The sequence below is a fragment of the Canis lupus genome, chromosome 9, assembly GCF_011100685.1.
Source record: "Canis lupus familiaris isolate Mischka breed German Shepherd chromosome 9, alternate assembly UU_Cfam_GSD_1.0, whole genome shotgun sequence".
NCBI classification, from domain to species: domain Eukaryota; kingdom Metazoa; phylum Chordata; class Mammalia; order Carnivora; family Canidae; genus Canis; species Canis lupus.
Genome location: NC_049230.1, coordinates 3,418,563 through 3,444,634, shown reverse-complemented (window position 1 = coordinate 3,444,634; position 26,072 = coordinate 3,418,563). Strand labels below are relative to the sequence as shown.

Genomic DNA, 26,072 nt, shown 5'->3' with positions numbered 1-26,072 from the left:
TACCTGCCAGCCCATCCCTCCTGGACTCTCTCTCCCACCTCTGGAGAGTCCGGGTGATGAAGCTGACAGGGTGTCAGAGTCCGCGGCTGTCCTAAAACCTCCCAGGTGATTCCACCCTGTGATCAGGGCTGGGAAGTGCTGCGGGGCACGTGCCATACCCGCCTGCATGGCAGGGAGGCCACAGCCTCCACCACCTCTGCAGGCCTCCTCCCTCCCGTAACTGGAGCCTTGGGTGACCCCTCCTAGGAAGCCAGCTGAGGGAAAGGGCACAGCAGGATCCTCCTGGGAATGGCTCCCACGGGCTCCCTCCACAACAGCCCTTAATACATGACCTTGTAGACACTGGCCAGTATCTGCCTTCCCCTCCCTCTGAGCTCCTCCAACTCGAGGAAGTACCCAGAGCTAACACAGTGCCTGGCACACAGGAGGCATCAGCAGAGAGCTCAGCTGTGGGGTGGGGAGATGCACAGAGGGCAGAGCCAGCGTCTGCCTGCCTGCAGGGAGGGAAGGGGGAGAGCATGGGACCACACCGCACATCTCTGCACAGCAAGGGACAAATGCCAGAGGGACACATGAAAAGTTTTCTCGGGGTTTAAAAAGAATCTCATCCGCTGATCAGAGGTTTCTCATGATCATTGCTATAACTGAACTTTGCCAAAGGATGTTCTGGGTGTTTCTTAAGCTGTTTAAGAGGGATTCCCAGAGTCCAGGACTTTGTTCTAACCTAAGCCCAGGCCACAGCCTCAGAACAGGGAGTGTTTTTGGTCTCTATCCTTTTTTTAAAAGATTTTATTTATTTATTCATGAGAGACACACATAGAGAGAGGCAGAGACCCAGGCAGAGGGAGAGGCAGGCCCCATGCAGGGAGCCCGACGTGGGACTCGATCCCTGAACTCCAGGATCACGCCTTGAGCCGAAAGCAGAGCCCAACTGCTGAGCCACCCAGGCGTCCCTCAGCTTCTTCCCTTTTGTCTGAACCCAGGAGTCAGCAGTACAGAAACACCCCTGGCTGTAACTGTTCCACAGAAGGGAAGACACGGCATGAAGTCAGCAATCTGTCACGGGTGTTTGTCTCTGCTTTCAAATTTAAAATGAAGAAATCCTTAATTATGCAGAATAAAACCTCAAAAATTATAAAATGTCCCTGCATGCTTTCAAGTTCTTTCATAAAGATGTTGGAATTCCTACCACCCCATCCTCTGTATCAGAATAATGAGGTGATTTTTAAAAAACGGGGAGAGTCCAGGACAATAGCCGAAGGCCGTCAGAAAGATCTGCCAAAGCATCTTCCCTGCAGCAAGCTGCTAGGACAGGGCTCCCCCCACAACCGCCTGGCCCTGCCAAGCCTCGGGGGTGAGGAGGGTGTGCGGGGGAGGCCCCGCCCCAGGAAGCCGCGCAGCCCCGCATCTGACTTTCAGCAGGTCCAGGCCCGGACACAAGTATCCACAGGGAACACCTGGGGGAACAGAGGTGGCTGCCTCTTCAGCGACAGGCTTCCGCACGGCTCGGCGGCCGCCTCCACGGTAGCCCCTCAGGGAAGGTGGGTGAAGGGAAGCACGTACTTGGCACAGCCGTTCAAACAGGCCTTTTGCATGGCGTCGATGGTGTACCGGAGAAACTCGTGCGCATCCTCTTGGTTCCCAAAGCGGAAATGCCGGGCAATCTCTAAAGAAAGAGCGAGGCGTCAGACTGGCAGGGAAGAGCTCGTGCCTTCTCCCCCATAACCCACCGCAGGACCCCACCCCTGCCATCCCGAGGATAAGTGGCAAGTGAGGGAACCCTCAGCATACACCGCGTGTCCCAACCCCAAGGCTTCACGGCAAGCATCCGCTCGACGAGACCTGAGGGCCTGTACTCTGCACACTTAACAGAAAAGCACAAATGCCACAGAATGTGAAACCCACTGATGACCAAGTTTTCCAGGAGCCAGCACAGAGCACAGGCTGGTCACAAGGATGCCACACAAGGTTTCAGAAACCAGCTGACCCATCTCTTCTACCAAGTGAAATCGGGGCTAACCTGTCCCGTGATGTTCAGAAGAGCCCCGGCCTCACCTTCCTTCTGGAGACACAGCCCCTGCCCCCCAACTGGCCCGAGCCTCCCCATTCTCCAAAGCGGAGGTCAGCACACACACGCCACTCCACGAAGCCCTCCCCGCTGACTCTGACCCACACCAGCCTCCCACAGTCTGCATCACTACATGTCCCGAAGGGCTGTTACGTGGGGTCTCAGCACTCCTGTGGCCTCATTCCTGACTCCTCCCTGTGCCCCCGGCCCCCCCAGCACCCACCGCAGACTAGGGTTCAGCTGCCATCCAGTCAGGAATTGACTCTTACTTTTCAGGTCTCGGATGAAGGAGACGGGTTTGATGGCATTGCCACTGTTGGCGAAGGCCTGGACCATGTGGTTCTGCATGACGCACAGCATGCAGAAGCTGCCCTGGTGACCTGCACATGGGACGAAGCAGTTTTTGTACAGTGAGAGCTCCCCAGACATTCTCGACACCCCCACTCCCACACAGCACAGGGACCGGCTGAGCCACTGAGGTCCCCCCCAACACTCGCCCCACTACCCTGGGTTCACAGCTGTTCACCTATGAGATCTTTCCATGTTCCTTTGGTGCTCTTTACTAGTAAGGAGAGTCGTTAAGTCTAATTTCCGTTACGAAGTTTAAAATAATGTTTTCTCAAACTCCTAAGCTGGATCACGCGGTCAATAAGCGGGAATGTTTTAGGGCTTCCTGACAATCCTGAGTGTGCTCCTCAAATGTGGGACCCTTTGCTCTTGCTTCTAGGAAATGCCTCGCTGCCATCTCTCAAGGCCTGGCAAGCTTCTTGCACACAGGCCCACGAGGTATATGCGGCCCTGGGAGCCGTCCAGTCTACGGCGACGTGGCTCTGCCTCCGGAGAACACAGGCAGCCCACACCACGCAGCCACGGACAATACAGAAACGGGTGGGCCGGGTTCCAACAGAACTTGATCTACACAACACGCTGTGGTCTGCCAACCCTGCTCTGTATGAAACTCTTTGTTGCTCCTTGGGCAGCTGGATGGTGGTGCGTGTTAACCTTTATTGCAAATTATGAGATCTTTGACATGCAAAGAGAACTACAAAGCCTATACCACACGGCTCCAGCCCATCTGGGGTGTTTTAAAAGTAAAATGCTGCCGTGACAGTGAGGTCGCTGTCGCTGCACTGCCCACGTACCCTCATCGGAGGAAGCATTCTCCTAACTAGGTCACGACTACTCCCGTTAGTTCCTGCACCAACCCACGTGTGTACCCACACACAGTAAGCGTGTTTAAGCTTATTTGACTAAATTATGCTACACGATGGACACCTGGGTGGCTCAGAGGTTGAGTGTCTACCTTCAGCTCAGGGTGTGATCCCCAGGGTCCTGGGATCGACTCCTGTATCGGGCTCCCCCCAGGGAGCCTGCTTCTCCCTCTGCCTGTCTCTACCTCTCTCTGTCTCTCTCATGAATAAATAAAATCTTTAAAACAAAATCATGCTACACAGTACATATTGTTCAGCAGTCAGTTCTGACATCATGCTGGGTCCTTCCCGTAGACTATTTTGCCAAATGCAGAGACCACAGTTACCCTATGTGCTCCCTCCTCACACACACTGGCCCTTCCACGCTTCTGCTATCACAAACAATCCTGCACCTGCCTCCCTGCGTCCCACCTCCTCTAAGGCACACACACCCACCACAGACTCCTGGGGCCACGGGCAGGCACATCTTCAACTCTGAGGCTACTGCTGTTTCATATACACCACCTAACTTCTCACGTGTAACACAGGGTGCAGGTGTAACCACACGCCAATGGTTCTCCCCTGCAATACCTCCACTCCCCCAGTCACTTAGACCTATCTCAAAATCAATAATGAAACAGCACGCAGTCTGTTTACCGCATACGGGGAAAGATGCTAGTATTTACAAACAAAAAAATAGCTGGTGTTAGCAAAGATGTGCGCTGGCGCCGCCAAGGATATACACTTGAGTAGTGGTCATGGGAAATGGTATGCGCTTCCTCAAAAAATTAGACAGGATTCCCATACGGCCCAGCAACCCCACTTCTGGGTATCCTCCTAAAAGGAACGAGAGCAGGGTATAACAGGTTATTCGTACACCGACGTTCCCAGCGTTATTCACAAGAGCTGAAACACAGACACCAAGTGCCCGTCAACAAAGGAACGGGTAAGAAATGTGGTGTGTATGGACAATGGGATATTACTCAGCCTTAAAAAGAAACACAAATTCTGACACCTGTCCCAGTATGGAAGAACCTGAGGGACGTGATGCTGGGTGAAGTCAGCCAGGCACGAAAAGATCAATACCACTTACACACGGGGGCTAGAGTCGTCAAGTTCAGAGACAGGAAGTAGGGCAGTGGGCACCAGGGGGTGGGGAGGGGCCAGGGGGCTGGTATTCCTGTTTGGGGAGATGAAGGAGTTCTGGACATGGACAGAGAGCTGCATGATAATGTGAAGCCAAATAATGCTACAATAAAACATGGTAAATTTGGGGGGCCCTGGCTGGCTCAGTCGGTGGAGCGTGCGATTCTTGATCTTGGCGGCATGAGTTCAAGCCCCGTGTTGAACACAGAGATTACCTAAAAACAATCTTAAAAAAAAAAAAAAAATCTTTAAAAATGGTAAATTAAAAAAACTACTATTTACACTATCCTTTTAGAGGACTATTGGAAAATGGTTTATGTGAATGTCTACATAAAAAGGAGGCTTTTTCTTTTCATTTTAGAGCTTTTTGGACTCTTCTATCCATATCCACTTATTACTTTCATTTTTAAAATGACAATAATGGTTGAGGGGGCTCAAACTTAGGCAAAAATACATTACTTAAAATAACTTAAACATAAGCAGTCACAAATGCGGAACAAAGCACCCATCTTCCCAATTTAACTCAGGTAAAGACATTACGGTGACAGCTGTGTGGGAATCATGCCTCTAATTACCACGTACAGCGTTGCAGACCGTTAGCCTGATAAGTCATCAGTCCTAAATAGGGCAAGTAACAATTTTAACCAGAAATTCCTGAAACAAGGTTTCCCAATCCCTGGCAATATGCAAGACTGATGTAAGTGGCATGTGGATGAAGACTTCCTTCAGGTAATTAAGAAAAATAGAACATAAAAGTCAAATCCGTGACTTTTGGGATCTTGCTACTTCAATTTGGAAAAGAATGTCCAAAAGGATAGGATTTAATCCTCCCGCATATTTTACATAAGGTGTTTCTTTTCGGGGCGCCTGGCTGGCTCAGTCAATGGAGCATGTGACTCTTGATCTCGGGGTTGTGAGCTCCAGTGCCATGCTGGATGCGGAGAGGACTTAAAAATAAAATCTTTAAAAAAATAAAGTGTTTCTCTTCTAGCTAGATCCCAGGGCAGAAGTGGTCCAGCAGTTCAGGTGATACTTCTCAGGATCCTGGAGTCTTCAAATAGCTGTATTCCAGGAGGAAGAGAGGACAGCTCAAGCCCACTTGGGGTCGCTCAGAGCCAGTAGGGTACAGGCAAAAAATATACTAGAGACTTCTCTTAATATTTTTACTTTAAAAAAGCTAAGATGCTAAGATTAACATCCCACAGAGCAATGCAGAGCAACACTGGGATGCTCACAGGGAAGGTATCTGGAGGGAGGGCGGGACGTCCCCCCAGGAAGAGGGGCTGATCCTGGCTGCTCCCACCACACCCCCTTACTCCTACATGCCACACAATATGGGTGGCAGGTTCTTGGGGATTCGCAAGTTGTGTTACAACTACTTTATCTACATCAACCCTAACCAAGGTGACGAAGGGTCCTGCAGAGGAAGCATAACCGGAGGGTGGCTGCCTAGGGAGGTATGGTGAACAAAAAGATGGCAGAGCTACCTACATCTGGAGAGTAGGGTCTCATTACCAAAGCCATGAGAAAAAAAACAGAGCTGAGGAGCCTGGAGGGCTGTCAGTTGAGCATCAGCTTCTTGGTTTCGACTGGGGTCACGATCTCAGGGTGGTGGATCAAAACCTGCCTCGGGCTCTGCACTCAGTGTGGAGTATGCTGGGGATTCTGTTTCCCTCTCCCCCAACCCCTCCCCACCACATGTGCTCCCTCTCGTTCTCTCTAAAAAAGAATTGGGCGGAAAAAAGGCTTAGAAAACCAAAAAACAGGGCAGCCCTGGTGGCGCAGCGGTTTAGTGCCGCCTGCATCCCAGGGCATGATCCTGGAGACCAGGGATGGAGTCCCACGTCAGGCTCCCTGAATGGAGCTTGCTTCTCCCTCGGCCTGTGTCTCTGCCTCTCTCTCTGTCTCTGTGTGTTGCACATGAATAAGTAAAATCTTTAAAAACAAAAACAAAAAAACCCACAAAAAGAGCCCAATCAAGTCTTACTAAAAGTCCACCCAGACCCACCTTGACACCACCAAGGTCACTACTGGAAACAGATTTATAACCAACCTCACCAGCAGTGTGCGCAGTGCCCCAGTGTGTTAACGTCTGCTGCCATCATGATCACAAGATGTTTTAAAAACGCTATTTCCATTGCACAGTCATCTTTCCCTCGTTAAAAAATATAAGGAATATCCCTGAACACATCATGCAATCTACTTTTATCCTCACCTAGCTCCTCTCTTGGTCCCATCTCCCTGCCTCTGCTTCTAATTCTGATTTCCTGACTTCATTGTTTACCAATTAGAAAAAAAACTTCTTAGGGCTTATCCTATCTGTGCATACCTAAACACTTTATGGTCTTGCTCTTCAACTCTTACAATAGCAATTCATGCTGTAGGCAGCCTTCTGGGACTTCTTCCTTCACTCTGCGTTATTCAGATTCCCACACGGCGCGGTCATTCTCCCGCTCTGCTGCGTATTCCATCACGGGCCTAACACTGTGATTCGAGGATCCATTCTGCTGATGGGCATTTCTACACCAGTGTCCTGATACCCACGTATCAGAGCTTTTCTGCAGGCGGAGAACTGCTGGCTGGTAGGTTATGTGGAAGAGAATGCCAGTTCAGGCGAGCGTCAAAGGTCCTCGCTCATCTTCATGCTGACATTCAGTACCACCAGGCTTCCGGACCTGCACCCATCACAAAGGTGTGTCGTGGTACCTGTCACGGTTTTGGAATCAGGCACTTTCCTGATTCCAAGCGAGGCTGAACATCTCTTCCTATACTCTTACCAAGAGTAAAATGCCATTCATAATTTAATTTTACTTTTTTATAGGTTGTCTTCCTCGTTGGTCTGTATTCTTGCCACATTCTTGGTAGCCATCCTTTGCTGCTTTTGTCTCCAGTTCATGGCTCCCCATTTGCCTTTTCAGTGTTTTTTGGGAACACAAGTTGTTAACTTTAATGCAGCTGAATCTGTCATTTTTCTTTTACAGTTGGTGCTTTCTGAGTCTTGTTCAATAAATCTCCCATCCTGGGACACCTGGGTGGCTCAGTGGTTGAGCATCTGCCTTTGACTCAGGGCATGATCCTGGGGTTCGGGATCAAGTTCCGCATTGGGCTCCTTGCAGGGAGCCTTCTTCTCCCTCTGCCTACATCTCTGCCTTTCTCTCTGTGTCTCTCACAAATAAATAAAATCTTAAAGAAAAAAAAAATCTCCCATCGCAAGGTCAGAGAGAGATTGTCAATGTTTGTTTGTTAAGAGCAAAATATTTGCTCTTGATATTAAATTTTTAATGCATTTTTTTGTGCATGGCTATGTTGTGCAATGGGGATCCTATTGCTTTTTCCATATGTAAGCCTGAGTTCAAAGTTCTATTTAACTCAAAAGGGAGACACGTGAAAAACCCACCTGTCACACATTTGCAAGTGTACGTGGGTCTGTTTCTAGTTGGGAGACCCCCTTCCCTTATTCAATACTATGACATTTTAATTTCTCTAACTTGACAAAGACTTCATAGTTTGTAGGGCATCTCTCTTCTCATACTCTCTTTCAGAAGTGTCTTGGTGATTTCGAGTCTTTTGCCCTGCTTTTTCATATAAATTTTAGAATCAGGTGGAACGGGACGCCTGGGTGGCTCAGCAGTTGAGCATCTTGCCTTTGGCTCAGGGCATGAATCTGGGGTCCTGGGATCAAGTCCCACATCAGGGTCCCTGGAGGGACCCTGCTACTCCCCCTGCCTGTGTCTCTGCCTCTCTGTGTCTGTGTCTCTCATGAATGAATACATAAAATCTTAGGAAAAAAAAAAAAAAAAAGAATCAAGTGGAGCTACATTAATCTGGGGAAAAACCATAATTTTTATAATACTGAGGCTTCCCTCCAAAGGCAGCTATTTTCATGTATATAGATTACTGTGTAATGTCCTTCAGTGAAGGATTTCTTAGTAAATTTAGGTCTAGATACTTTATTACTTTTGTTATTATAAATTTTGTATAGTAATAAGTATTTTTTAAAGATTTTACTGTTTGACAGAGAGAGACAGCGTGAGCACAAGCAGGGGGAGCTGCAGGCAGAGGGAGAGGGAGAAGCAGGCTCCCCACTGAGCAGGGAGCCCAATGTGGGGCTCAATCTCAGGACTGTGGGATCATGACCCAAGCTGAAGTCAGATGCTTAACCTAAGCCACCCAGGCACCCCTACGGTAGCAAAATTTAAAGAACACTCCTTGTTGTTTGCTGTAGAGAAATTCAACTAACTTTCTGTACATTGATGTTGTATCTAGTCACATTGTCAAATTTTTAATTTATAGATTCTTTTGCTTTTCAATGCAGGAATGTCATTTTCAAGTTAACAATAGTGGGCTCCTTCCTTTTGTCTCCTAGGTCACCCCTCTGGCTAGGACCGGCACATCTTCAACACGGAGAGAGACCCCATTTCACTCTGTATTTTAAAGGGTACGCTTCCAATATTTTCCTATCTAGAATGTTTCTTTTGTAGTGTTTGGTAGGTACCCTTTATCAAGATAAGGGAATGCCTTCCTATCGCTCCTTTGCTAAAAATTTTTCATAAATTTCTCTTTTGGGCATTATTTTCAGGTGACCTTTCTCTTTTAATCTGTTGATATGGTAATTAAGGAAGCAAAATTAGTACTCTCTTACACAGTACTTACTGTGTGCCAAGCACTATTTTAAGCACTTTACATAACTCATTCAAGCTTCCCAACAGCACGACTGGGGAGATATTATTACCTTGCAGATGAGGAAGAGGAAGCTTTAAAGGGCCAGGTAACATTCTTGAGAAACACAGCCTTTTTTTTTTTTTTTTTTTAATTTTTTATTCATGATAGACATAGAGAGAGAGAGAGGCACAGATACAGGCAGAGGGAGAAGCAGGCTCCATGCCGGGAACCCGACGCGGGACTCGATCCCTGGTCTCCAGGATCACGCCCTGGGCCAAAGGCAGGCGCCAAACTGCGGAGCCACCCAGGGATCCCAGGATCACAGCATTTAGGTGCAGAGCCAGAACACAACTCAGCAGGCCAAGCTCCAGAGAGAAGTACTGTTACCTGTTGTGCTGTGCTCTCTTTATAATCACACGTCAAGATTTTCTGGTATTAGAACATCCCTGCCTTACTAGGATGAACATAAATTGCTCACGGTGTTAGAAGACTATTGCATTTGGTAGAAGTTTTGTAACTACAATTGTAAGACAGGACTGTCATTTTTCTTTCTCATACTGTACTAGTTTACTTTTGCTACTCAAGTTATAAGAACCTCATAAAATGAGCTGGGAGTTCTCTTTTCCTATTCTCTGGAAGAATTTGTGAAGCACTACAACAATCTGTTTCTCAAAATTTTCATAAAGCTCATCCATAAATCATCTCAGCCTGGCATTTTCTTCATGGGAAGATTTTTAACCACTGATTTAATTTCTTTAATAGTTAAAAGGCTTTCTACTTCTTCAGTTTTGGTAAGTTACATTTTATTTCATCTTTACCCATTTTGTATTTCTACTCTGGGGCATGTTTTATGACATACATAAGACACTGACTGGCTGCAGAGTCACCGAATACACACAATTTGGACATATTTTTTGAAAACACATTTCTCTGCTTAGGTACTCATTTTCAGAACAGTTTGGGACCAACGCTCTACCCGAGTGACTGGCTTCCACGGCCCATCCTACAGCAGGCACATGTCAAATTTAGATTTTATCAATTACTACCTCTTGGACATCACTCCTAAGTCTGACCCAGGCCGAAGGGCTTGTCTAATCAGGGGACTTCCCAGTCCCCACAACTCCTGGCCCACCCCCTGCTGCCGGCTCACACTCACAGTTGCGCGTATGCTCCTTGGAGAGCAGGTAGTTGGCCAGAGGCGGGGTGTAGGTCAAGCACTGTATGGTCGAGTTCAGAAAGCAGGTGTTGCCTAGGTTGTGGAGCCCCGCTCCCACGCGGTAAACCCGCTCCCACTTCAGGGACAGCCGCTCCGTGGGGAAGAGCACTTTCTGTGGGGCAGGAACACCATCACCACCACTCTCATACGCATGCTCGCTCCCTGCGGGAGAAAGGGACAGGGAAGAAAGGAGGGCTCAAGTCTATGCAGAGGCAGACCACAAAAAAGAAATCGCTGATACGCACGCTCGGCATGCGCTTGCCAAGACACAGTGTCAAAGGGTAACTGGTGTCCCCACTGACTGGAAGTTACTAGAAAGCCCAGGAGAAAACTCAGTCATCCCATGGCTCTTGCAGACTGCTTACGTCTGGAATCAAGAAGCCCTCCATGAGAAGAGGACACTCAGACAATCAACAGCTGGAGCCAGGCCTCAGCACTCTGAAGCCCAGCCCATTTCTCTTGCTTGTTTCCTAGCCCCGCCCTGGATTCTATCAAAAGCACACAAGTTCCAAGGCCTCTCTGAGAACACAGATTTCTTTAAGACCAAACCTGTATCATTATTTCCTTAACTATAGGGCCACTGACCCCATAGAAACTTCACAACTCTCTGACCACAATCTGTTTGGTTTTTTTTCCCCACAATCTGTTGTTGTTCCTCCTAATCAGTCAACACTTTGTCCACCCACTTGGTCAACACACAGTGAGACCCCTTCTACCAGCCAACCACACGTCTGTACCCTGTCTCCTGGCCTGTGGCTCATCTCCACTCCTGTGGCGACCGGCTCCCTCCGTTTTAGGGTTTAGCAAGACATATTTGCTCTTCAATGACTCCAGCTGATAGGAGAAACTCTTGCTGGCTGGCTCAAACTCGATCTTCTGTAGAAGGACCTTCTTTGCAGAGGAGGCCAGAAGTTTCCCCAGCTCTCCATCATCAGCCAAGTCCTTACGGCCAGGTTTCAGGGCTTCCTTCAATTTATCGACTATTGGCATGGTGCATCACTGTAGAGACAAGAAAGAACACAGAGCGATGAGTGACTAGGTCTCAAGAACCAAGCATCACTTCTCTGAAAACGTCCTCTGGTCTTTACGGATGCTAGCTGCCATGGAAGCTTCTTTGGATTGGTTACCAACTGTACAAATGAAGTGTGAAAAATGGAGACATATTACCAACCACTTGGCCAGAGCAGAATCCACACTTCTCTCAAAAAGATAAGGTGCTTTTCACAAACTGCACCAAAGAGACAATAGTAGCAGGGAGGCTGGCTGAGCCTGCGGAAGGCATCTCTTCAATAACAGACTATGGACACCAGCTTGGTGCGGTTTCCTTCAAAAGGTGACCATGTGGTCCTAATGTCTGCTCAAAAACAGGAAAATACTGATTCTCAGAAGATACTCTGCTTGCACACATAAACCCATATGATAAAAGAATCAGGGGATCCCTGGGTGGCTCAGCAGTTGGGTGCCTGCCTTTGGCCCAGGGCGTGATCCTGGAGACCCGGGATCAAGTCCCACATCGGGCTCCCTACATGGAGCCTGCTTCTCCCTCTGCCTGTGTCTCTGCCTCTCTCTCTATGTCTCTCATGAATGAATGAATAAATAAAAAGAAAAGAAAAGAAAAGAAAAGAAAAGAAAAGAAAAGAAAAGAAAAGAAAAGAAAAGAAAAGAAGAAAAGAAAAGAAAAAAGAAAAGAAAAGAAAAGAAAAGAAAAGAAAAGAAAAGAAAAGAAAAGAAAAGAAAAGAAAAGAAAAGAAAGAAAAGAAAAGAAATCAGCACAGTGACTTATGTAAGCACACCTTTCTGTTCAGGCTCCTACTCTCCGAGATGAAGGCCAAAGGTCACATGTAGTCACTGAGATGCTGCTAGTCCACACGGAGATACACTGTAAGTATAAAATATACAACAGATTTCAAAGACTTAGCATATGAATATAAAATATCTGAGGGCACTTGAGTGGCTCAGTCAGTTAAGCATCTACCTTCAGCTCAAGTCATGATCCTGGAATCCCAAGATGGATCCCGTTGAAGGGGGGGATTTTCCCTGCTCAACAGGGGGTCTGCTTCTCCCTCCCACTCCGCTCCTCCCCCCTGCTCATGCTCATCGCCACACATGCCCTCTTTCTCATTCACTTTCCCTCAAATAAATAAATAAAATCTTTAAAAAAAAGAAAAGAATGTGGGATGCCTGGGTGGCTCAGTGGTTGAGTGCCTTCAGCTCAGGTCACGATTCTGGGGTCCTGGGAGCGAGTCCCACATTGGGCTCCCCCCAGGAAGCCTGCTTCTCCCTCTGCCTGTGTCTCTGCCTCTCTCTGTGTCTCTCATGAATAAATAAAATCTTTTAAAAAATAAGAAGAATGTGAAACATTTCAATTTTTAGACTGGTTATATGCTAAAATGATAATTTGCATATATTGAGTTAAATATGTTATGTAATTAATTTCAGTTGCCTTTTATTTTTTAACATGGCTACTGCAAAATTTTAAATTATACTTATTAAATTGTAAAATTATACTTTAAATTTTAAATTATTGGATGGTGCTTGTACAGATGATCTTTCTGAAAGTGAGGGAGGAGAGACAGGAGAGTGGCAGGACTAGAATAGTACATATAAGAAGCTCCAATTTAAGAGGGAAGTGACAGTTCCAGGCTGGAGTGTGACAGGACTGGTTTCTTCCTTCACTAATCAGCTGTAAATTCCAGGAAGAACCACTGTTGACTTTCCAGCTCCTGTTCTGTGTAAATTAGGGCTTGAAAGCAGTACCCATCGTGGTTTTGAGGTGACCCAGGTGAGTGCTGGCTGCAGCTGCTAGAAACACTAAAAGACCAGGAATCCCCTCCATCACCTCTGATTGCTACACTTGTACCCACCACTGTTCTTTATTACTATCTCTCAACTCAACCATCTCAGCCGAAGCTCAAGGGCCATTTGAGTCACAATTAGAAAAAGATGTTCCTTAAACTGCTCACTCTTGGGCAGCACCGGTGGCCCAGTGGTTTAGCGCCACCTTCGGCCCGAGGTGTGATCCTGGAGACCTAGGATCGAGTCCCACATCAGGCTCCCTGCATGGAGCCTGCTTCTCTCTCTGCCCCTGCCCCCCTCTCTCTCTATCTCTGTCTGTCATGAATAAATAAATACAATCTTAAAAAAGAAAGATTTAGAAAAAAATAAACTGCTCACTCTTATCAGAAAAATGACTCCTTTAGGCATCCAGCAGCCAGCCTGGCACAGGAACACCAACTAAGTAAGTGTATCCCAGAACTCAGTGAAAGGATCGCTTATGAAACCATTCAAGTTTATCCTTATGGAGCATCTCATGCCCCACTGGGGTCAAATTTCTTAATCTACGAAACCTTCTGCAGGTGTGCCTGGCTGGCTCGGTCAGTAGAGCATGCGACACTTGACCTTGGGGCTGTAAGTTCTAGCCCCATGTTGGGTGGAGAGATTAGTTAAAAATAAAATCTTAAAAAAAAAAAACTGCAAAAAATAGAAATGTAAGAAACTTATTTTTTAAAATGTAAGCACCTGGGATCCCTGGGTGGCACAGCGGTTTGGCGCCTGCCTTTGGCCCAGGGCACGACTCTGGAGACCTGGGATCAAATCCCATGTCAGGCTCCCTGCATGGAGCCTCCTTCTCCCTCTGCCTGTGTCTCTGCCTCTCTCTCTCTCTCTCTCTCTCTCTCTGTGTGACTATCATGAATAAATAAAATCTTTTAAAAATAAAAAATAAAAAATAAATAAAATGTAAGCACTTATTCTTTGAAGAAATCAAAAGAACCTTTCCTAAGGGGAATTATCTTTTATTTTTTTTTAAAGATTTTATTTATTTATTCATGAGAGACACAGAGAGAGAGGCAGAGACACAGGCAGAGGGAGAGACAGGCTCCATGCAGGGAGCTGGACGTGGGACTTGATCTAGGGGCTCCAGGATCAGGCCTTGGGCTGAAGGCGGCACTAAACCGCTAAGCCACCTGGGCTGTCCCTAAGGGGAATTATCTAAGTGTTCCCACCAACTGAACAATAGCTGCTGGGCTATAAGCACATAACTTGGAGAAATGAAAAAGTACTTCCAAACCTCTGCTGGCTTACCTGGGGTGTCTGAACTTGGGCGTGTTGCTGCTGCAGCATGGGGTCAGGTTCCGGGCCAGACTGGGCAGGTGCAACACAGGACCCGATTCACCAGCTCCTCGGCTATGCCCCGTTAAATCACCAAAGCTGCAAGTCTGTCGTTCAGAACAGGCGTCAGAATCTGTGGGGTGAACAGAGCACCACGTGAGGCCACTTGCTTCCACTATCTCCTCAGCCCCATTGTGTGGACACAGAGCAGAAAGGCTATCTATCTGGAAGAGTCGGCAGGAAGGCTGAAGGAGTATGGGTAGTGCTGGATTTAGGAAGAGTCTGGAGAAGAACTGAACTGACTGGCTACAAATTATTACAATGTGCATGATATGAAAACGCTGCCCTTTGCTTTGTATCTTAACGTTCCGGCCAGTGATAAGCCCAATGAACAAAAGTCGTTAGTGAACTCCAGTCTAAATCACTTTTCAAAGAGTAAGAGGTAATAATCCCTTCACCTCCAACTTCCAGATTTCACAAACCAGTAGAATTTCAAAAGCAAAACAAAGGAGCAGAAAGAATTGCCACGTTTTCACTTTGCTAAGTGCAGATTTTTTTTTTAAACTACCATCCACAATCACTATGATTACATAAAATTACTTAAAAGTTTTTTTGCTGTGAAAACGTTCAGATACATACAAAGTGGTGGGAACAACACAGGGACCACCATGCTCTCCTTATACAGGCCTAACCCTGATTCCTCTTCTGTCCCCACATTATCGACAACAGATTTCGGATACGTCGTCCCTCGTATCCATAAATAATAGCACACCGACGTCAAAATAAAGGGAGAACATAATAAATCTGATCTCAGGATAAAAGCCAACCTGTAAGGTGAAGATTCCGGTTGCACAAAGATCTCCCTACAACATCCCCGTCTTAACCAAAACTCATACCTCACTATGGACAGGTGAGGACACAGATGGACATGGGTCCAAGGTCATATGTTTGGGAACCAAACAGCAAGGGGATGAACAGAACTTGGAAGATACAACACAATTTCTTTCAAGAGAAGTAATTTAAAGAACATGTATCCCACAGCCTGCTCCTCAATGTGGGAATCAGATTTTGAACAATTTTTCCATTTCTGACAAATCTCTGTGTCACCAATTGCACCCAAAACATCAACAATAGCCAAAAAATTATTTCTCTCTGAGGCGTAGGAACCCAGAGAAAAATGTCCTTGTAGTCATCAGCAAGCCCTCTGAGGTGCATATCTGACAACATGCTCTTCAGAGCTCAGGAAGGATGCTCCCTCCGCTCCACCACAGTCCAGGAGCAGCTCAGGCTTCTCCGTATTTCTACCCCCAAGAGTAGGCAAACACAGCATCCGCAAAACACCCTTCAAGCATATTCTCTCTCCCTCCTCCCTGTAAATTCTCTTTTCCAGGATGAAATGCACTCAAGACTCACAGGGTCAACCACGTGCTGGTGGGGGAGGAGCCCCAGTGGACAGAGCCTGGGCCTCCCTGGGGCACTTTCACAGGGGCCTCCAGGCTCTTCTGCAGAGTCTGCAGAACACCAGGCTCCAGCCAGGAAAGCGTAAGCAGAGCCTCCCTCTCCTTGGAGGCCTGATTCTAGGCATCTCCTCTGGAAAGCGGGCTGGCCACGATGCTTGCCGCCCTCATGTTTTAGAATGCTGCTCTACCTCGCTCCGAGAACCCTATGGGAGACTCAACACTACCAACCACAGGGGTATTTTAAAACCTCACATCTTGTCCCCACCCACTCACATTCTCCATGACCATGACCCTGAAGAAGTTTACCTTCTTTCCCACATTTCTTTAAAAGAGGGAAAAAAGAAATTTCACCACTGCTGCCAAACAGAACAGGCTCCTCCACATTTTGACTAGTCTGGGTCCTGCGTTAATGATGCTTCTCTGGGACTGTGCTCAAGACCCACATGGGCCCTTGCCTCCCCGGACTCCCTAGGGCTCTGGGCTCCGCAGCTCTCTCCTCCACCACCGGTCGGGGTTCCCTGGGAACTGCAAAGAGCACACCTCCTGGACCCTCAAACCGTCGGGGAACGTGCAACCCTGCGCCTCCCCTGTGGATCCTGGAGCCCTGGCAGACCGCGCTCCCTGGACCTCCCCGTGGACCCCCGAACACTCGCAGACGGCACGCCCCTGACGTCCCCGGGACCCCCGAGCACTCGCAGACCGTGTGCCCCTGACGTCCCCGGGACCCCCGAGCACTCGCAGACTGTGCTCCCCTGACGTCCCCGGGACCCCGGAGCACTCGCAGACCGTGGGCCCCAGACCCCTCCCTGTGGATTCCGGAGCTTTCGCGGGCTGAGCGCCCCAGACCTCCCTGTGGACCCCCTAACCCTCGCGGACCGCGCGCCCCGGAGCCTCTCACAGCGTAGCCCCAACTCTGGGCTAACAGAGCATCCCTGGGCCCTCCCCATGGGCACCTGAGCCCCGTGCGGACCGCGCGCCCCTAACCTCCCCGGGACCCTCAGCCCCCGCGAACCGCGCGCCCCTCACCTCCCCGGGACTCCCGAGCCCTCGCAGACCACGCGCCCCGAACCTCCCCGTGGACCCCCCACCTCCCCGGGACCCCTCCCCGACCTCCCCGGGACCCCGGAGCCCTCGCAGACCGCGCGCCTCGGACCTCCCCATAGGCCCCCCCGACGTCCCCGTGGACCCCCCAGCCCCCGCGGACCGCGCACCTCAGACCTCCCCGTGGACCCCCCCGACCTCCCCGGAGCCCCCGCGGACCGCGCGCCCCGGACCTCCCCGTGGACCCCCCCCGACCTCCCCGGGACCCCCCCGACCTCCCCGAGGACCCCGAGCCCCCGCGGACCCCCCCCGACCTCCCCGGGACCCCGGGGCCTCTCCCAGACAGCGCGGCCCCGGCTCGGGGCTAACGGAGCATCCCTGGGCCCTCCCCGCGGCCCGAGCCCCGCGCGGACGCGCACGTCTCCCCCGGGCGCCCCCCTGCAGGCCGCACCTTCCCGCGCCCCAGGCCCAGCGGACGCCCTCCACCCGGCCGGACGCGCAGCCTCCCCTCGGCCCGTGCGCCAGCCTCCCCGGCCTCGGCGGGCCCGGCTGCAGGCCCGCGGCGCTGGCGTCTCCTCGGCCCGGGCCCCGCACACGCACCATCCGGGCCTCGGGCGCCTCACACACGTGTCACGGCGACACTTAAAGGGGCCGCAGCTGGCGGCCCGCGCTGCCGGACTCGGGAGGTCTTGGCCGCTTTAAGAGGCGGGGCTAGCCGCGTCCCCGCTCCCTGGGCCCGCCCACAGCCGGTCTGCGCAGCCGATACGTCACCCTGCCGCCCGCGGCCGCGCCGGGCTACGCGATGACGCAAGCACGCAGAGCCGGGGCGCCCCGCCCCCTTGGCCCGAGCCGGGCGAGTTCCCGGAGAGCACGTGAGGCTCCCGCTTCCGGGTCCCTAACGCGGGTCCCTAACGAGGGTCCCAGCCCGGGTCTCCGCGGCCCTTTAGTGACCGCGCGGCGGACGGGGCGCAGGGAGGGCAGCGGGCCCAGCAGGGCGGGGGGCGCGGAGGCCGAGCGGAGACTGGGAGCGGGGGAGCCGTGGCGTCCGACCTTTGGATGTCGGGGGGGGAGGCGGGGGGGGCGACCTGCCATCCCCGACCGCCCTCCTGACCCCCAAAAGCACCGGCCCGTGACGATTCCGTTAAGCTTCTGCTGGAATGCTTGCAAATGCGCATTGCTTCTGCAGTGTTTTTAAAAACCCTTTTCACCGAGTCCTTGCTTCCCCTCCCCCCCGGGGGCGCGGGTGCTGACCCGCCCGGGGCACGGAGGCGCGAGGGCGGGCGGTAAACGACCTTCCCCCAAACCGTAGCCCTGTGACGCTGGCCTTCCCGGGGGGCTGGGGGAGCTCCGGGGTGCAGGGCCTGCTGCGGCGGGCGCCGCTGCCCCTGCAGGCGAGACGGGGTGCAGAGCCTGCCTGCACCGGGTGCCGCTGCCCCTGCAGATGGGATGGGGTGCAGGGCCTGCTGCAGCGGGTGCCGCTGCCCCTGCAGGCGGGGACGGGGTGCAGAGCCTGCCTGCACCGGGTGCCGCTGCCGCTGCCCCTGCAGATGGGACGGGGTGCAGGGCCTGCTGCGGCGGGTGCCGCTGCCCCTGCAGGCGGGATGGGGTGCAGAGCCGCAGGAGGTGTGAGGGGACTTTCACCCTCTGCGGGCTCCGTGGGTTCCGGTGTCCTGAAAAAGACAAGCAGGCAGAAAGGATGCGGTAGGAGCCTGAGACCGAGCCTGGGAGAGTCCAGCCCCCAAGAGCTTCAGACTGAGATTTATTCCTGGTGCCAGCCCGTCCCGGCCGGAGACAAGGATTCCAACAAAACCAGCCCTCATGCCTGATAACGCGTTTATCAGTGACAAAGTGTGGGGGCAGGTTGGAAGGGGTGGCCACTGGCAGGGGAATGAGGAGACTTGGGTTTTATCCCAGTGCTGCCCTAATTAGCAGGTTGCTCTGGACAGTTAACGACCCTAGGCCTGGGTTTCCTGGACAGTGGAGGAAAGGCGAGCTCCGGCCCAAAACCGAAGACGTTTGTTTCCATTGCTGAGCTGACACTCCCCACTGCTTTGCCTACAGTATATGCTTTAATCCTCATGGCAAACCCACAAAAAGATACTGTTGCCACGTTACAGATGGAAAAAAAAATGAGTGTGCCTGATCCCTGCAAGCAAGCAGTGATGGGAGGGTTTCAGCCTGAGTTTGGCCGGCCCCAGGTGCACACCTGTAACTCAGGCCCTCAGAGGAACCCCAACATTCTTCTGAGTTGACAAATGAATTGCCTGAAAGGCCCTCCATTCTGCTTGAGAATGTTATCATGAGGGCAGCCTGGGTGGCTCAGAGGTTTGGTGCCTGCCTTCAGCCTGGGCATGATCCTGGAGACCCAGGATCGAGTCCCACATCGGGCTCCATGTATGGAGCCTGCTTCTCCCTCTGTCTGTGTCTCTGTCTCTCATGAATAAATAAATAAAATCTTTAAAAAAAAGAAAAGAATGTTATCATGAGACCTGGACGTTGGGCGGAGCTGTTGGCCACCCACACGCCTCCCACCCTGACTCCTCCTGCAGATTCTCTCAAAGAAGCTGCAGAGTGGAGTCTCCTTGAGGTATGTGCAGGTGGACCTTTCCTAAAGTGCTTAATCCCAAAGGTTACCGGAGAAATGCAAATTAAAACCATACCAAGGGATATTTCACGCCCACGGGAACACCTGAAATTAAAAAGACTACGTGTTGGAGAGAATATGAAGCAGGTAGACTCTAAACCTGCTGGGAGGGGCAGTCCCGGTGGTTCAGTGGTTTAGTGCCGCCTGTAGCCTGGGGTGTGAACCTGGAGATACTGGGATCGAGTCCCATGTCAGGCTTCCTGTATGGAGCCTGCTTCACCCTCTGCCTATGTCTCTGGCCCTCTCTCTCTCTATGAATAAATTTTTAAAAAATCTTTAAAAAAAATAAACCTGCTGGGAGTATAAATGATACAACCATTTTGGGGGAAAAATGTTTCTTTTAAGTAACAAACACCCCATGAGCAGGTCCATTGCTATGGCTCTCACCACTCTATGCCTGGAGTCCAGTAAATTACACATGTGCAGGGCAGCCTGGGTGGCTCAGAGGTTTAGTGCCACCTTCGGTCCAGGGTGTGATCCTGGAGTCCCGGGATCGAGGCCTGGATCGGGCTCCCTGCATGGAACCTGCTTCTCCATCTGCCTATGTCTCTGCTTCTGTCTCTTTGTCTCATGAATAAATCAATAAAATCTAAAAAAAAAAAAAAAAAAAAGATTACACAGATGCAGATCTCTCTCCCCCTGATCTTTGGAATGCTGGGTCCAGTAAGTGCCCGCCTGCTGGTCATCTCCCTGCAGGATCCACAGGCACTTCCAACTCACCATGCCAGGAAACAGGTGCATCACCCCCTCCCCTAAGCTGCCTCTCTCTGCCCTGTTGCCCACTTGGGTTGCTGTGCTGGAGCTTAGACCAAATCCTTGCCCTTTCCCAGTTTCCAGGCACCCTGGTGTCCAGGAATGTCTGTCTGGCCACTAGAGGTCACTGGTGAGACTGGAGGGCAAAGGAAAGGAGAAGCAGGACCTTTCTCTCCCTCCTCTTCTGCTTGGAATGGAGTTTCTGGCTTCAGCCAGAGAGGTGCGCTGTGCTCCCAGCCTCCTCCTCCCCCAACCGTCTCTCCCTGGGCTCTTGTAGGGCAGCCTCCTGCCCCTGCCCCTCCATCCTAGAAGTGCTAACAGCTGCCTGTTGTTTTCTAGTCAGTTTCCATCAGGATGCAACCAATCCCTGTATTAATCCCCTCTGTTTTAAAGGCTGTACAGAGGGGTGCCTGGGTGGCTCAGCGATTGGGCGTCTGCCTTTGGCCCAGGGCATGATCCTGGAGCCTCAGGATCGAGTTCCGCATCAGGCTCCCTGCATGGAGCCTGCTTCTCCCTCTGCCTGTGTCTCTGCCTCTCTCTCTCTGTATCTCTCATGAATAAATAAATAAAATCTTTAAAAAAATAATAAAGGCTGTACAGAGTGGTTTCGGTGTTTCTGATTGGACCCAGGGTGCTAACAGACAGCAACCCAACATCCACCTTCCTGGCCAGCATCCTGGTCTCCTCTCTTTCCCTCACCCCATGTAAATCATCCATCAACAAATTTTGCTAATTTTACTTCTCAAATATTCCTCAAACCACTCTCTTCCCTCCATCTAATTGCCCAAATGGAGCGCCTCCCCATCTTCACCTGCATTACTGGAATGGCCAAATCCATTGCTTGAACCACCAAATAGAATAATATATTTAGGGACACCTGGGTGGCTCAGCAGTGGAGCATCTGCCTTCCACTCAGGGCATGATCCTGAGGTCCTGGGATCAAGTCCCCTATTGAACTCCCCACAAGGAGCCTGCTTCTCCCTCTATCTGTGTGTGTGTGTGTGTGTGTGTGTGTGTGTGTGTGTCATGAATAAATAGAATCTTAAAAAAAATAATATATTTAAAAGGCCCACCTGAAAACACTGCACACCTGTCTGGACACTTCCCCACTCCCCGAAGCTAATGGGAAAGCAAGGCTCTCCTTAGCATGGTCTCTAATGGCCCCTGGAGGCTGGCTCCTTGCCTGCTTTTTCTTCCTCATTCCCCCGCCACTCCCTGCCCTGGATCCCCTCGCAGAGCTAAATCCAAATGACCCCTAGACCCTAGTCAGGGTATCTTTGCTCCAGGCTCATGCTGGTCTTTGGCCTAAATTCCCTTTCCCCACTAGCCCGTCTACAAACTTCCCAGACACTACTTCCTCCAGGAAGTCTTCCTGGATTCCCTCCATCCCTGCCATTAGGTTGCTGTTGCCTTGGGCCAGCTGCACATTCCACTTACACATTCAATTGGAATGCTCTCTAGGCTGCCCCCTCCTCCGTGACCACTGGTAAAGCTCTGAGGATGTCTCACGCGTCTTAGTGTCCCTGAGCCTGGTGCATTGAAGGTACACTATGCATGAATATCTCTGAAACCCAACCAAACAGAAAATAAAGTGCTTAAGATAAGACAATGGAATAATCTCTAAATCCTAGAAGGAAAAAAGTAGAGAAACATTGAAGATAAAATAATAGTAGTCTCAAAACCAAGGCGGAGGCACCTGGGTGACTCAGTGGTTGAGTGCCTTCAGCTCAGGCCATGATCCTGGGGTCCTGGGATCAAGTCCCGCAACGGGCCCCCTGCAGGGAGCCTGCTTCTCCCTCTGCCTGTGTCTCTGCCTTGCTCTCTGTGTCTCTCATGAATAAATAAATAAATCTTAAAAAAAAAAGAAAAAAAGAAATAATGTGCATTAACAGATTAACAGTACAGTTGCCCCGAAGTCACCTGTGGCTGGCCAAAGATTCGTGCTAATTTCTGGAGAGACCTAAATCGTATCTCTAACTGTAAATGATTTTTTTTAAATTGAAACTTCTAGTTTTTATTATTATTATTTTTATTTATTTATGATAGTCACAGAGAGAGAGAGAGAGAGAGAGGCAGAGACATAGGCAGAGGGAGAAGCAGGCTCCATGCACCAGGAGCCCGATGTGGGATTCGATCCCGGGTCTCCAGGTTCACGCCCTGGGCCAAAGGCAGGTGCTAAATCGCTGCGCCACCCAGGGATCCCTGTAAATGATTTTTTTAAAGTTTTTATTTATTTTGTTTATTCAAGAGAGACAGAGAGAGAGAGAGAGAGGCAGAGACACAGGCAGAGGGAGAAGCAGGCTCCATGTAGGGAGCCCGATGGGGGACTCGATCCCAGTTCTCCAAGATCATGCCCTGGGCTGAAGGCAGCACTAAACCGCTGGGCCCCCCTGGCTGCCCTCTAACTGTAAATTAATAATTCTGATTTTTACATCTGTTGTTGTGAGTTTGGTTCCTATGAGTCGCTCCGGCTGGGCCTACACAACCCTAACAATTTCCCGTTTCTAGAAACTGCCAAACCCTCCTCTGGCTGCACTCACCAAGGAAAAGCCACATGACAGGTTCCCAAAGCCGTATTAGACCTTCTCTCCTTGGACTATGGATGGGCTGCGATGGAATTTGACCCACAAAACTTACTTTTTCATGAATGTGTTTGGTGGTTTGGCCAAAAAATAGCCGACAGGCCTTAAATTCCTGTGCTGGCCACTCGCTTGCCTCCTCCTCCCCTCCCAAGGCAGTTTTCTCTCTCTAAAAAAAAAACTAAAAAAATTAAAAACAAAACAAAGGGATGCCTGGGTGGCTCTGTGGTTGAGCATGTGCCTTCGGCTCAGGGTGTGATCCTGGGTCCAGGAATCGAGTACCACATCAGGGTCCCTGCAGGGAGCCTACTTCTTCCTCTGCCTGTGTCTCTGCCTCTCTGTGTGTCTCTCATGAATAAATAAATAAAATCTCAAAAAAAAAGGTAATAAATAAATGAATAATAAAAATAAAAACAAACAAAACCCCCCAAACCCCCCCCCAAAAAAAAACACGAAGCCAGCATAAATGCACAGGTGTGTATTTTCTCTGTGTGTGTAGGGATAGTTCCCCCCAAATGCTGACACCGAAATCCAGCTCGAACCTTTATAGAGGCCGCTGGTACCCCACTGTCCTCATGACCCCTTCTCCTCCTTGCCACAAACTACCTCCTTCCCCCAAAAGTCAACCCCACTACCCCTCACTTCATTCTTTTGGGTTTCGTTCCCTTTCTTAGGTCCCACTAGCTGTTCTCTGGGACGCAGTGTTACTTTGCACAGTGCTGTAACTGTTCTTTTTGAAGCAAGGCACGTATCCCTGTCTGGCCTCAGGACTAGATTGCATACATTTTTCAAGAGAGTCCAAGACTTTCTCTTTAAAATCCCAGCACCGGGATCCCTGGGTGGCACAGTGGTTTGGTGCCTGCCTTTGGCCCAGGGCGCAATCCTGGAGACCCGGGACCGAGTCCCACGTCGGGCTCTCGGTGCATGGAGCCTGCTTCTCCCTCTGCCTATGTCTCTGCCTCTCTCTCTCTCTCTTTGTGTGACTATCATAAATAAAATAAAAAATAAAATCCCAGCACCACCTTGCATTGGAGCCTCCAAAGTCCGCAGGCGCCCAGGGAGGCACACAGAGCAGGCCCAAGTCGACTGTTCCTGCCGTGTCAGGGCCGGCCTGGGGAGGAGGGGGTACAGACCCCAGTGGGGCCCAGGCCAGAGGCTGTCTGTCCTGCAAGACTCCCATGGCAGGCGGCAGGCCCAGGACCGCTCTCTCTCGAGGGCCCAGGTCCAGGGTTAGTGTCTGGGAACTTGGATTTCGGGAGGGTTCCCCCATTCTCTGGTAAGAATGGATCCTGGGGCACCTGGCTGGCTCAGTAACTATGGAACATATGATGCTTGATCTTGAGGTTGTGAGTTCAAGCCCCATGTTGGTGTGGAGCCTATTTAAAACAACAAAAACAAAAAAAGAATGGATCCTGTGCCTCAAATGTTTATGCTGAGCACCTGCTCTCCTGCTGGGAGGCTGGAATTTTGCTACACGCTGGGGAGAGGGTGCCTGCATGACCAGCACCCAATAAAAACCACGGGGACAAGGTCTCTGTTGAGCCTCCCTGGCTGGAGTCTTGCACCTGGTGCCCCACAACTCCCCACCAAGGTGGCTTGAAGGGGTAAAGCAAAACATGTTGGGTGGCCTAAAAATAAAAATTAAACCTTCCTCTTTATTTCCAGGTCACGTATGCAGCATTGCCTCTGGACCCCGTCTTGGATCCCATCCTCAAACTCTCTTGAGCACTTGCTCTTTCTCTGCTATGGGCTCCCACCTGACACCCCACCATTTTGCAGACTCAGATTTGGACTTGCCTCACGTTTTTGTTTCATTTACCTGGGAAGGAATATTCCTTCTGGTTGTTAGGAAATGAAAAATGGACAGAACCGTGTTTGAGTCTTTTTTCTTTCACAGTTTGTTTCCTGAACGAGGAAATCTGCTGTTGGAGCCGATGGTGTCCCCAAATCAAAGCGCTGCTTTCGCTGCAGAGGACTCACAGCAACTGGGCGCGACAAGGCGAGCTGCGGGTCAGCTCTGAGCTCGAACCCAAGGCTAAAGATAGAACCTGTTCATACAGGAGTTTCAAAGTCTTACTGTAAGATCTGTGGTAGCAGAAGGTTGTCCATAATAAAACTGACCCCAGAAAAATATCTGCGGCTCCCCTGTTTCGTTAAGTTAGATCAGTTGAACATACCCATTAACAATTAGGAGGGAAGGGGTGCCCGGGTGGCTCAGCGGTTTAGCGCCACCTTCAGCCCAGGGTGTGACCTCGGGGTCCCGGGATCGAGTCCCACATGGGGCTCCCCACAGGGAGCGTGTTTCTCCCTCTGCCTGTGTCTCTGCCTCTCTGTGTGTGTCTCTCATGAATAAATAAAATCTTAAAAAAAAAAAAAAAACAATTAACAGGGAAAAGCTAGTGCTACCCAAACTTCTCGATGTTTTAACCAGTCCTGGTGGCTGCCCCGGGGCCTTTTCACATTGGATTCTGCAGTATCTGTTGCTGCAAACCCTCATGTGTCTGTTGGGGGTTCGGACCCCAGTCCCCCATTCACATTCCTTTCACAGAATGAGTGAGCCTGAGGATGGGAATAATGGTGTCTGGAGCATCTGCAACAGTCTGCTCACCCTGTAAGTGGGCCCTCAAACCAATTCAAAATTGTTTGCAAAGACAGAGAAAATTCGGATAATAATGGGGTCATAGGTGCATGGAGTTTGTTAGCTCACTCTCTGCATTTCTTTATATATTTGAAAATTTCCATAATGAGAAGTGTTTTTCAGAAGTCACATTTGACCTCAATTACATAAAATAAATGACATCGGTAGCAGTCGTCTGAGCATTGTTTGCTAGGACCCCATGGGGCCTACAGGCCCGGAGGAGCACAAATGCCAGGCAAGGGTATTTACACAGCACAGAGGGTTTTGATAGCACTCTTCTGACATGTGGCTCAACCGTTTCCCTCATTGAGCAGGTGGAAAAAACAGGCCAAACATTTCTGCCATAGGTGATAGGAAATGCATGACATTTAATGTTTAGTGATACAGGCATCAATGCAAACTTTGTCCCCTACTAGCCTCTCTGTGGCCTCACAAAGGCATCCAGAAGCTTGTTCCTGCTGACCGGGTAGCAGCTGCATTAAATGGGAAACACCAACCTTCTGGTGTGTCCCTGATGTGACGAATCCACAAATGGCCCAGGGGGTGAGGAAGTATTCAAACAGAC

General features: G+C 50.3%; 1 protein-coding gene across 4 annotated transcripts in view; it reads right to left on the bottom strand.

The window, feature by feature from the left end:
* Positions 1-17,611, bottom strand: part of USP36 (ubiquitin specific peptidase 36) — a 40,050-nt gene extending 22,439 nt beyond the window's left edge. For 2 of the 4 annotated variants that reach the window (XM_038546425.1, XM_038546428.1), the window contains exons 1-7: positions 17,345-17,477; positions 14,366-14,525; positions 12,076-12,161; positions 11,020-11,281; positions 10,223-10,444; positions 2,338-2,448; positions 1,564-1,666 (exon numbers count right to left, since the gene is read on the bottom strand). In XM_038546425.1, coding sequence (XP_038402353.1) covers positions 1,564-1,666; positions 2,338-2,448; positions 10,223-10,444; positions 11,020-11,272 — 689 coding nt within the window. In that variant the 5' untranslated portion in view covers positions 11,273-11,281; positions 12,076-12,161; positions 14,366-14,525; positions 17,345-17,477. The other 2 variants (XM_038546426.1, XM_038546427.1) reach the window with 2 other exon arrangements.
* Between the last annotated feature and the right edge of the window lie 8,461 nt (positions 17,612-26,072).